At 38.5% G+C, this 12,228-nt stretch overlaps 1 protein-coding gene across 3 annotated transcripts in view; it reads left to right on the top strand.

The window, feature by feature from the left end:
- Positions 1 to 6,528, top strand: part of LOC111424054 (uncharacterized) — a 41,072-nt gene extending 34,544 nt beyond the window's left edge. For 2 of the 3 annotated variants that reach the window (XM_071194717.1, XM_071194714.1), the window contains exons 8-15: positions 4,550 to 4,657; positions 4,724 to 4,832; positions 4,883 to 5,057; positions 5,103 to 5,318; positions 5,373 to 5,490; positions 5,540 to 5,860; positions 5,911 to 6,135; positions 6,225 to 6,528. In XM_071194717.1, the coding sequence (XP_071050818.1) occupies positions 4,550 to 4,657; positions 4,724 to 4,832; positions 4,883 to 5,057; positions 5,103 to 5,318; positions 5,373 to 5,490; positions 5,540 to 5,860; positions 5,911 to 6,135; positions 6,225 to 6,470 (1,518 nt within the window). In that variant the 3' untranslated portion in view covers positions 6,471 to 6,528. Of the gene's footprint in view, positions 1 to 4,549; positions 4,658 to 4,723; positions 4,833 to 4,882; positions 5,058 to 5,102; positions 5,319 to 5,372; positions 5,491 to 5,539; positions 5,861 to 5,910; positions 6,136 to 6,203 lie in introns of all 3 variants that reach the window. The other variant, XM_071194716.1, reaches the window with a different exon arrangement.
- Positions 6,529 to 12,228: the final 5,700 nt, after the last annotated feature.

Genomic DNA, 12,228 nt, shown 5'->3' with positions numbered 1-12,228 from the left:
CACTAGACCTAGAACTGGAAACATTCGAGTTTAGCCGTCTTTCGAGATGTGCGGCTAAACCCAAATGGTGCTAGTTCTGGGTACAGTGTTAGTTCTATATAGTAATAGTGCTAGTGTAAAACTAGAACTAACACTATACCTAGAACTAGAATCATTCGGGTTTAGCCGTCTTTAGAGACGTGCGGCTAAACCCAAATGATTCTAGTTCTAGTTATAGTGTTAGTTCTACATAGTAACTGCTAGTGTAAAACAAGAACTGACACTATACTCAGAACTAGAATCATTCGGGTTTAGCCGTCTTTAGAGACGTGCGGCTAAACCCAAATGATTCTAGTTCTAGGTATAGTGTTAGTTCTATATAGTAACAGTGCTAGTGTAAAATTAAAACTAACACTATACCTAGAACTAGAATCATTCGGGTTTAGCCGTCTTTAGAGACGTGCGGCTAAACCCAAATGATTCTAGTTCTAGTTATAGTGTTAGATCTACATAGTAACTGCTAGTGTAAAACAAGAACTAACACTATACCCAGAACTAGAATCATTTGGGTTTAGCCGTCTTTAGAGACGTGCGGCTAAACCCAAATGATTCTAGTTCTAGTTATAGTGTTAGTTCTACATAGTAACTGCTAGTGTAAAACAAGAACTAACACTATACTCAGAACTAGAATCATTCGGGTTTAGCCGTCTTTAGAGACGTGCGGCTAAACCCAAATGATTCTAGTTCTAGGTATAGTGTTAGTTCTATATAGTAACAGTGTTAGTGTAAAATTGAAACTAACACTATACCAGAGTTGGGTAGTATCCGATACTCTGTATCCGGATACTTTTCAAATTTTGTATCCGGTATCCGTGACTAAATCTGAATGTATCCGGTATCCGGATACTTTTTTCGGTGTTCGGATACTTTTTAATTGAGTTTTTTTATTTAATATTCTATTATTACACACATACATACACACTAGCGTGTTTGAAGCCCCATATTTTTTCAGTTTCTCCTACTATTATACATCTTTTGTGACTACATCAATAATTGTGGCGTTACATGTTGGAAGTTAGTTGTTCTCCTCTTTTATTATTGTAGGAAAATCGAGGGCTTTCTCTCCGACTAAAATTTGAATGCTAAATTCGAAATTCTTTCTAAATTCATTTTCTAAATTTAGAAAAAATTCAAAGAACTCATTCCCTAGCAAGTGTGTACTAAATTTCCCCACCGAGAGACCACTCGGAAAAAATATAGGAGAAAAGATTAGGAGTCACTATAAGTAAAATATGGATGACAATATATTAGTTTAACAATAATTTAGGTCATTTTAAAAGTATCCGAAAACTGCAGTATACATGTATCCGGATACTTTTATGGAGAAAGTATCTTAACTTTTTTAAAAAAGTATCCGGATACATTGTAAGTATCCGGTATCCGGTACTCGAATACTTTTTTCCTGTATCCGTCCCAGCTCTGCAATATACCTAGAACTAGAATCATTCGGGTTTCGCCGGTTTTAGAGACGTGCGGCTAAACCCAAATAATTCTACTTCTAGTTATAGTGTTAGTTCTACATAGTAACTGCTAGTGTAAAACAAGAACTAACACTATACCCAGAACTAGAATCATTCGGGTTTAGCCGTCTTTAGAGACGTGCGGCTAAACCCAAATGATTCTAGTTCTGGGTATAGTGTTAGTTCTACATACTAATACTGCTAGTGTAAAACTAGAACTAACACTAGACCTAAAACGAGAAACATTTGGGTTTAGCCGTGCGTCTGAAGATGCACGGCTAAACCCAAAACTTTCTAGTTCTAGGTCTAGTGTTAGTTCTAATTTTAATTGTTATTCAGCGCTAAATTGTTGTTAAATCCGAATGCTTCTAGTTCTAGGTCTAGTGGTAATTCTACTTTTAGTTCAATCCTTCCTTGACCAAGACAATATTCCAAAAATAGCAGGCCTTAGCCGCAAGCAACCTCAAAACTTGTACTTCCACTTAGGTTTCGCCTTTGAGTGAGGTTCGATCGCCTCCACAGTAGTGTCACAGAATAACCAGAAGTGACACTGACGGTATCCCGCCAAATCTGACGCCATATTGTTGCGAGGAAGCACGGTATAGCTGCTATTGGTGGTAAATTAAGTTGTCTCTTTCATTCATTGTGCGTTCATCGCGCGGTTCCTCGCAATAAAATGGCGGATTTTAAATCGGGGTCATAAAACTAAATGTAGCCAATATCAAACGAATCGACGTCAGTGTCCTTTCTGGTATCGACGATCTTCCGACTAATCACCTTTTGTGGGAAATATGATGGGAGGGTTCTTCTAAAATATTCACAATTTTTCGTAATACGTATTTTACTAATCAAAGCTTTATTATTAAAATTTTGTAAAAAAGTTATTTCAATAATATTTCTATTTTTTATTGTAAACTGCGTCAAGCTAAAAAAATTTGGGAAAATGTTGAGAAATTCGGAATAAAGTGACATTCTTCTAAATTTTGTTTTCAAACTTGCCGGATGTGGTAGTCTTATAGCACCGTCAAAAAAAAATAGCCTAATACATTAACAAATAATAAAAATGTTGATAAAATACGAACAGGCTATAGGAACACGGAGCCTTAATTGAAATGCCTCGGTTGCAGGCGACCTCGGTTTGATTGGATGCTATCGTGTGTTTCAGTCTATTTAGCCGAGGTCACTTGCTACATACACTAGCACTATTACTATGTAGAACTAACACTATACCCAGAACTAGAATCATTTGGGTTTAGCCGCACGTCTCTAAAGACGACTAGACCCGAAGTTCTAGGTCTAGTATTAGCTCTAGTTGTAGTTCAATACTACAACTAGTAGATTATTGAATAACAACTAAAACTAGAACTAAGATCTAGACTAGAAACATTCGGGTTTAGCAGTCTTAAGAGACTGCTTATTATGATTATTATTATCAACACAAATTCATTGTAGCGCTTCGGCCGCAAGCGACCTCGACTAAACAAACTAAATCAGACAATGAAGCCGAGGTCGCTTGCCACTTTTATGATTTAACTGTAATACCTCGGCCGCAAGTGACCTTGGCTTGCTACTGAGGCGCTACAATGTATTTTGTGTGGATGTGCTATTAATTGATAAGCGACTGCAGCTTAATTGGTTGACATCGTGTATTTCAGCCTATTTAGCCAGGCGCTACATTGCTTGATGCCATTTTTCTGTTGACATGGAGTTGGAATGGTGTTTTTCTTCAACTTTATTTTCTATCCATGTCTAAACAATACTAGCATAATACGAATGTCCAAAGCGATTTTCGCCCCATTCTCTATAATGTATTAACTTACATATGCTCATTTTCATATGAAATCTACCACTCACTAAATTTCAAACTACAATTTTGAAACTTCGGCAAAATAATACTTTATTATTATTACTAAGAAACTATAAACGTTTCCGCCGAAGAAACTCAACTGTTATGTTTTCTGTACCATTGTTATCTCCAACTTTCAATATTTCCTTCCTAGCAATTAATGAATTTCTGCCCATAAAATGTCAGTTTATTTGATAGTCAAATCAGTATGAAACAGGCGGATCTCTTATTCCGAGAGATTGGGAGAAAACTGAATCGGGACCACACTACAGTTGCTCAGATATGGTCTTTATGGTCTGAAGAAGATATTCAGAGGCGTCATCCTGCTGGAAGACCCGCCCGAAGAAGCAACGCACGCGAAGACCGACTTCTTAGGCTGATGGCTACCAGGGATCGATTTCAAACAACAAGGTCGATTGCTGTGGATTGAACGAGAGCTTTAAACCCGACACTTGTCGATGGCAACTGTTTACAGAAGAATTTCTTCCTTTGGGCTTCATTCATACCGTCCTTACTTTCGGCTTCCATTAACACCTCCCCATAAAGTAGCCAGACTTGCATGGTGTCAAGAACGGCAAGGGTGGGTTCATCAATGGAATGACATCGTCTTCAGTGGGTGAATGATGGTCGTAGAAGGGTGCGGCGACATCGAGGGGAAGAAGGGTTTGGGGGGCGATATGTGCTTTCGACAACGTTCTGGAACCGGTGTTAGTACCTTTCATGCAGATGTTGCAGAATGCCACTTTCCAACAGGATAATGTAAGTCCCCATACTGCTGTGGTTACAAGAAGGTTTCTGGAGCAGGTTGGATTGCAGATTTTACCCTGGCCTGCACGGCCTGCACGACTAAGACAAGTACCCAGGCCTCCTGTTAATCTGGATAAACTTCGACACCATCTAGAGGTTGCATGGGACGAGGTACCCCAGGAGGACATCGACCACTTAATAGAGAGCATGGGGTAGAAGAGTTAATGCATGCAAAGCTGCGCGTGGGGATGCAACTCACTATTAGCTTTTTCTCGAAAAATGTTAATTTTTGTTTTGTTTTTTTCAACTAAACTTTCATCGTTTCTTAGTTGATAATAAAGCATTATTTTACTAAATCTTAATGGGTGGTATATTTCATATGAAAATGAGATATTTATGCAAGATAATCGTTAATTTTTCTTTTCGTGTAATATATATAGCAACATTTTTCCTACAGGATTACCCCGTTATTCAAAAGAAAATCGGTGTTTTCGCTCAAGCCGAACAAAGGCACTACGCAATCCCGAGTAGTTTCGTCGACGAGGGAAGCACGTATGTTAATCCGGTAAACAAAACGCGGATTATATTATTCAAAACACAGATGCTTTTTAAACTATTTTTCTTGTTGTAGAATTTGTTTTGGACTGCTAAAACATCCACTAGCGTTAACAGCAAAAACACTTTGTTAACATTTTGTAAACAATCAATCAGTTATCGATCTTTACTGTTTAATTTTTTTAGTAAGTATTATTTACCAAAAACAATTTAATTCTAAATATTATTATTTTAGCCGTTTTCGTCTTGGCTACGGCTTATTACAACTGTATTATTACAACGTACCAATTTAGTTTCCAACATTTTTCAACTCATTTATTAATAACAACCGTTTTTATCGATATCATATTTTTACTCAAATTTTGTTTGGAGATAAATTATCCTTATTCACCGGATGGGAACGCAAATAGGTTAAAAATTATTTTTTAATTACATTTTTGACACTTAATTTGTAGATGTTTCTTCACAAAATGGACTAAAATCCTAGATTTTATTACAAATCTCCCATTTAGTTATTCAATATTATTTGTGCCATTCGTTTCCAATACAAGCTCACATTTCTATTTCTCCGCATTAAGATTGATTACTTTACTCAGGATGATGTATATTTTTCAATTTTTTAAATACTACAGACATAAATTGATGTACAACCGATTTTTGTTGGAGCTGTGGTAAGATTGCGCTTGAAAATATTGTGTTGGATTAATCTTTATTTTTTTATCAAGCAATTTGGTGGTTTTATCAACTTTAATAATTCATCTTTTGACTTGTGTATGGTACATGATGGTTTGCCCGTTTAAAAAATGCAACGATGACGATTTCATGCCTTCAATCAATAAAAATGTAATCCCCCAGTTTTAAATTTTTGAAAAATAATTAAAAATAATTTTAGAACTCCCAAGATTTATACGCCGCTGCTCTTTATCTTACTGTTGATGTATTATCAAGTACTGGAACTGGAAGTATTTTATCTCAGTCTTATAAACAATTAATAATTGCAATAATCTTTATGATTATCTCGAAGATTCTTATAGGAATGTTAATAGGGCAATTAATTAATGTTTTCCAAAGCAAAAATTTATCGTTAGTTAATTTCGAACTCATGGTAAGAGAAATACATAATTATTACGTTCACACAAGCATAAAGCCGAAGAAAATCAACTACATAACTGATTATTTAAAATTGTTATGGAAGAAAAATCACGGATTGCAGGTAAAATGTTTCTAACGAAATTAATTTGATCTTGATTCATTTCTTTTAAGGATTATCACAACATAATAAGCGTCTTACCACGTTCAATACAAATGGAACTGACCGAATCGATATACGGATCGCTTCTGAAGGATTCGTACATTTTCTCGCAAACTGAACGGGATTTTATACGGCAAATGTCCCTCCACCTGAGCCATAGAACCTTCTTCCCTGGAAACTATGTGGTACGAGACGGCGATGTCGACAACACGATGTATTTCATCCATCGCGGCGACGTAAGCGACACACAACATCTTCTTTTTAAGAGCTAAAACAGAGTCTCGTTTCCACGTCGTACTACTAGTACTAGTGTTTGTCTTTCCAGGTGGAAATCCTGACTGTAAACTCAAACTCGCGTGAAACTGTTCACGAAGTGCTGCATAGGTCCGAAGTGTTCGGAATCGTCCAAGGCCTGTTCAAAGAAATCCCGCATCATTTCTCATTCCGTGCTTTAACCGTTGTTGATCTTGCGGTGTTACGACTTGGAGATTGGGAGTACCTTTTAGATTTTTTTCCGAAAAGTAAGGATGTGATTTATCAGCGGGTCGAAGAAATTTATTATACAATTTAGTTTATTTCACTTTTGTACTTTATTTCGTCAAATTATTACTAATTGAAATTGTGGTTGATTTTTGTATTTTTAAAAAGCTGTAAAAATTGATAGTTAATCGACGATAATATATCACGTGAGAGGGGGGTCGAGTACGCGGCACGTGTGCCAACCCACGATGGGGCGTGATCGATAATAGCATTGATAAATTGTTTTGGACCCCCACCGTCACTTCCTGCGGTTGTGATTTATGGCGCTTACCTCAATATTTTCGCACCTTCGCCACCCCCACGGGTCATCGGAAATTTATATTTGTATGCATTTTGCCCTTGTGGAAAGAAAGAAAATAATGTTATTATGATGAAAACATGATCCACAAAACTTTTTATCAATACTTAATTCCATCAAAGATAATTTTGTATGTTTTGTAAGGTTACAGGGTACGGGACACCTGTATAAGACCAGAAATGTTTATAATAACCGCACGGAAACTATTTAAAGCAGCGTTTCTCAACGTTTCAGTATTTTTATGGCGCCCCCCTACCTTTCTTTTGCGTCATTTGTTTACAAATTTTGGCAGCAGGCAGCATAAAACCTAATAAACTTAGACACCATTTGGAAACACTTCATAGTGAGTACGTTAACAAGCCTCGAGAATTCTTTGAATTAAAATTAGTCATATGAAGAGAAAACTTGTTTGTGAACGAAAAAGTTTTACTTGCCTCTTACAAAGTATCATATAAAATAGCCAGATATAAAAAGGCTCACACCATTGGTGAAGACCTTATTCTGCCAGTTGCGATGGAGATTGTAGAAACTATGTTTGGAGATAATTTTGCCAAACAATTACAATCCATACGTCTTTCAAATGATACTGTTGCCCGCCGAATTGGTGATATAGCCGAAGATGTATGGAAAAGTTTTATGACAAATTGTTTTCGATTCAGCTTGACGACGCAACAGATAGGAATGAAGACGCTCATTTAATTGCCGATGTCTGGTTTTGTGATCGCATATCGGCACTAGAAGAATTACTTTTCTGCAAACCTATAGAACTCAAAGCAACAGCACTCGCTTTGTTTGATGTATGTGTATGTATGGATTGGGGAGTGCGTGCAAAACCGCACGCCACACTTAGGCCCCATTGGGCCCCTTGTGCATCCTCCCATTACACGCTCTGGTCACATCAACCAGCCTAAGGATTTACCAAAGGCTAGGACAGCTCCTAGAGGTGCATTCCTGATGTCATCTGTGGTTGGCCATTCCTCCCCGAAGGTCCTCATTCTGAGGTCGGTCAGAGATTGGCAATCACACAAGATGTGTTTAACCGTCTCGTCATCCTGTTCACAGGCTCGACAGAGAGGAGAGTCAGCAAGCTTCATGTTTTGAAGGTGCTTATTTACTTTACAGTGTCCCGTGAGGAGACCTGTGGCAGTGCGAAGGGCACTTTTACCGAGCCCTACGAAAAACTGGGCTATTGCGGCTGAAGGATATTTTAACAATTCCCGGGGTACGGTCCCACCCGTTTAAAAATTTTTTGTGGGTAATGTGCTTTATTAACTCGATATGAGTGGCTAAGGAGGGGGTAATTATCGGCTCGGGTGCTCTACCGGCAGCACGTTTGGCTAGCCTGTCCGCGTGGTTGTTACCCTTGGAGCCGGAATGCCCTTTAATCCACTGGATTCTGACAGAATTGTATTTCGCGGCCTCCACCAGTGCTTTGTGACAATCCATAACTACTGCAGACGTTATAATAACTCTGCTTAAAGCTAAAAGAGATTGTTTACTGTCTGTAAAAATAGAAAACACTTACCCCGCTTGTTGGATTCAACAATGCAGTCAGCAGCAAGTTTAATAGCAGTTAGTTCCGCTTGTATGACGGTGGTGCTGGACCCTAAAGGTTCTGAGAGGCGAATCAGGGGATCGTGAGAGAATACCCCCGCGCCTGCACCATTTTGTCCTTTTGAACCGTCAGTGTAGATCTTTAAAGTTCTATGTACATCTACAACTGTGGGACTGACGTGGGTGAGGTACTTCCTTGAGAAAACATATTTTGCTGGTCTGTGATCAGTCTTACACTCGAGTAGGGGTGTGTCTAGCACTGCTTCCCTCCAGAGTGTTGAACTGCTGCTCATCCTTCATAGTTCCTACTGATTGTAGTCGTTTCATGGTTACCAACGCCACTTCCTGGATATGTAGGTTGAGTGGTGGTAAATTTAACATGATTTCCATGGCCGCTGTGGGGGTTGATCGCAGCGCACCTGTAACATACAGACACGCGAGTCTCTGTATTCTATTAAGCGCAGTGGTGGACCACCATACCACCGCACCGTAAGTTAGCATTGGTCGAACAACGGCGGTGTAGATCCACAGGGCTATCTTGGGAGACAGCCCCAAGTCCTCCCGACAGCCCTCACTGGCCGAAGGCGACACAAGCTTTATTAACTCTATTGTCTAGGTGGGATTTCCACGTTAGCTTACTGTCTATTATTAAGCCCAAGTACTTGACTTCACAAGTACTGCTTTGTTTGATATTTTAATTGATTTTATTAATGAGGCAAACATAGAGTGGAAGAAATGCGTTGGAATATGCACCGATGGTGCTTGTACAATATCTGGAAGATTCCAAAGCGTACAAGCACTTGTGAAACAAAAATTTCCGCAATGTGTCTGGACACCGACCATCAATAGAAAGGCTCTGGTTTCCAAAGATATGAGTCCTGGTCTCAACATTGTACTAACGACGGTTGTAACTGTAGTAACTTATATAAAAATGAGACCCGTAAAATCAAGAATCTTTAATGCACTTTGCAAAGATATGGGTGCAGAACATTCGACGTTGCTATTTTATTGTGAGGCCATCGCGTGGGAAATTTCTACAACGTGTTTATGAGTTAAAAGAGGAAATTGCCACTTTTCTAGAAGAGGAAAACCGCCTGGAAGCCAAAAAGTTTCGAGATGCTTTATTTGTGATGAAATTGGTCACATATTCGAGAAATTAAATACCCGCAATCTACAACTCCAACGAGCAAAGACACATATATTGGATAGCAGTGATAAAGTTAGTACTTTCTGTAGAAATTTGGAGCTGTGGAGCAGAAATGTAAAACAAAAAAAACTAGAAATGTTTGCAAATGTGAATGAGTGTGTCAAAACATACAAGGAAGAAGAACAGTATGTGAAAGTTGTTTTTGTAACAATAGAAAGTCATTTAGCCATGTTGGCACAGAATTTTGAAAAGTATTTTCTTGCTGACGACAAATTGGTAGCAAGTTACGAGTGGGTTCGAACTACTCACGAAGGTCTCTCAACTGCAGAAGAAGAAATCTTCATACACTTTACTGCAAGGGGCGAAATTTAGTAATAGAGAGAATTTAGTAATAAAACTGTCTTTGAATTTTGGGCGGGAGTGGATGATGCATTTTCTCCACTGAAAACAAGAGTATTGTGAAGCCGGATTTTCTGCGGTGGCTGCTTTAAAGACAAAATATAGGACTCGACTGAATATAGACCAAAGAACTGAGAGTGGCTATTTGTAATATAAAACAAATTTTTTTGGAATTAAAATTTAAATTGTATGAGTTTCAATGAATATACTGTATGGGATTTTGTAGGATCGTGTTAGGGGAGGACCGCTTGGGTAATAAATTATTTATGCGCGAGCGCGTCGGTGGCCGTTTTATCAATTTAATGTGGCGCGCGCCGAACGCAATTGCCGTCCGTAAAATTACGTCGAATGGAGGTTAATAAAGCTTGGGGGGTGGCGCCTTAATTACGAAATTATGTATTTCAGCATCCCTCGCAAATTTTTATTTATTACCTTTACCACATTTAACAAGACTCGCGTTGCTTCTTTTGATAATATATTTAACAAGAACAAATTACACCGCACCAACGAAATCGACCGGCAAGCACAGCGCGATACTAAATTTAAATTTGTTTCATTTTTTAAAAACTTTTCGTTAAAATTTATTTTGAGATTTTGGAATTAAGCTTGTTAACTGAACAATTTGAATACGGAATAGTGTAAAGTAACCGAATTATCCCCGTGCTCGAACAGCGGTTATCGTCGAATTTAAACCGCTTATAAATTTCACAAAGTTTGACGTCGTTCGCGGGTTCGGTAGCGATCTCGCAATCGGTTCGTTTAATTCTCGCTGCCGCCGAACGGGAGTTAATATCCAATCCCGTCTTCACCGCTCCACAGACTCTCGGCTTTTCATCCCCGGGATCATAATTAACGTTAATTAGGACGCGTATCTTATCGGATGTGTCTTTTACAAATCAATTCCTTTTGAATTCACGTCCAAATTTTTAATTAAAATATGATTTTGTCGTTGGATGCAATTTATCTATGAAAAGAAGGATAATTTACAAATAAACCATTTTCGGTATGTGAGATATCCCATAAAAATGCATTAGATATCGGCACTCGCTTTATCATTATTGACCCAGAGCGTCTCGGAAAAGATGTAGGATGCAGCAAGCATCTTAGCGGTGAAGGCGAACCCACAGCAGGATTAGATGACACGAGCACCTAAAAATTGAAAGGAAGTGAAAGAGGATTGAATCCTCCCCGTTGTGTACAACTCGTATTTTTTATTTTTTTTGTCTTTAAATCTGTTCTTTGTTCGAGTAGCTTCAAAATTGCGAATTTGATATTTTCGTAGCAGCGACGTACTCCGAATATGGTAGTTTAGAGGGTAAAAGAATTAATTAAATATGGCGCAGCGGCAGTTTGGTGAACTCGTATATTGACAAAGACAGGTACTATAGGGAACTATTGCGGCGGACGTCAACGGATGAATAATGCGTGCTGTCGATCCAATCGGACGGTGAGTAAGGGTCCACGTCTCTCTCTCCTGGAACGACACCAACCCCGACAATGTCAATAACTCTCTCTCTACGAGTTTTGGTACGTCGACGTGTTTGCATTTTCCATTCTGGATCCTGTAGCGATCGTATCCCAAAAATGTCCTCTTTCAATACGATTTATTAAACACAAAATATGGAAAATTACCTCTAAGCAATGAGAATATTTTGATTTAGTTATTTCCACTTCCATTTGGTATTCTAATCGAAATGTAAAAAGTCCCCAAATCAAAAAATTAACTACCTAACTAATATTCTGTGTTAGCTTTGTATTACCATTGTTTTCTGTGCTTTTGTGTAGTTGGGTTCAATTCATCGTTTTTGCTGTTCCTCTTTTTTATGGTTTTAATATAATTTCTGGATCTTTTTATTACACTCGTTGTGCTTATTAATAAGCGTTTTATTGTCTATAATTTCATTATAATATTCTATCCAGTCTATACTCGACTCCTCGCCTCAATCTTCCCTCTGTCAAAATCTGCCTCTTGTCTATCGCCTCTTCCCTCAGCTCACTACACCCTCTCAGCAAGTACTCCAGTGTCTCCCAATCCTCTCCACACATCCTATACGACTTCTCCTCATTGCCACAGCCTTCCTCTGTCACTATCTACCCATACATTACATTATATCTATCTTCCTGTATCTGTGTCCTTCTCTCCTGCCTCTGTATGTCGCTATTCTTATCCTTGAGTTCTCTTCACATTTCACCTCTCTCCACTCTTCTATTGTCGATCTCACTTAGTGAATATCCCACTCTCCTATAATATCCTTCCCTATCTCCCTACCCATATATCAACCTTGATTTCACTCCCGCACTCTCCCAGGATCCTACAATGCGGTCTTCTTTCTATCCTTTCCTTGTACTTCACTACTCTTCACCCAGCTTCCACCGTTACTGCATCCACCT

Source organism: Onthophagus taurus, chromosome 3, assembly GCF_036711975.1.
Source record: "Onthophagus taurus isolate NC chromosome 3, IU_Otau_3.0, whole genome shotgun sequence".
In the NCBI taxonomy this organism is placed as follows: domain Eukaryota; kingdom Metazoa; phylum Arthropoda; class Insecta; order Coleoptera; family Scarabaeidae; genus Onthophagus; species Onthophagus taurus.
Note: the sequence above shows the minus strand (reverse complement) of the source record. Positions and strands in the feature narration are given on the sequence as shown.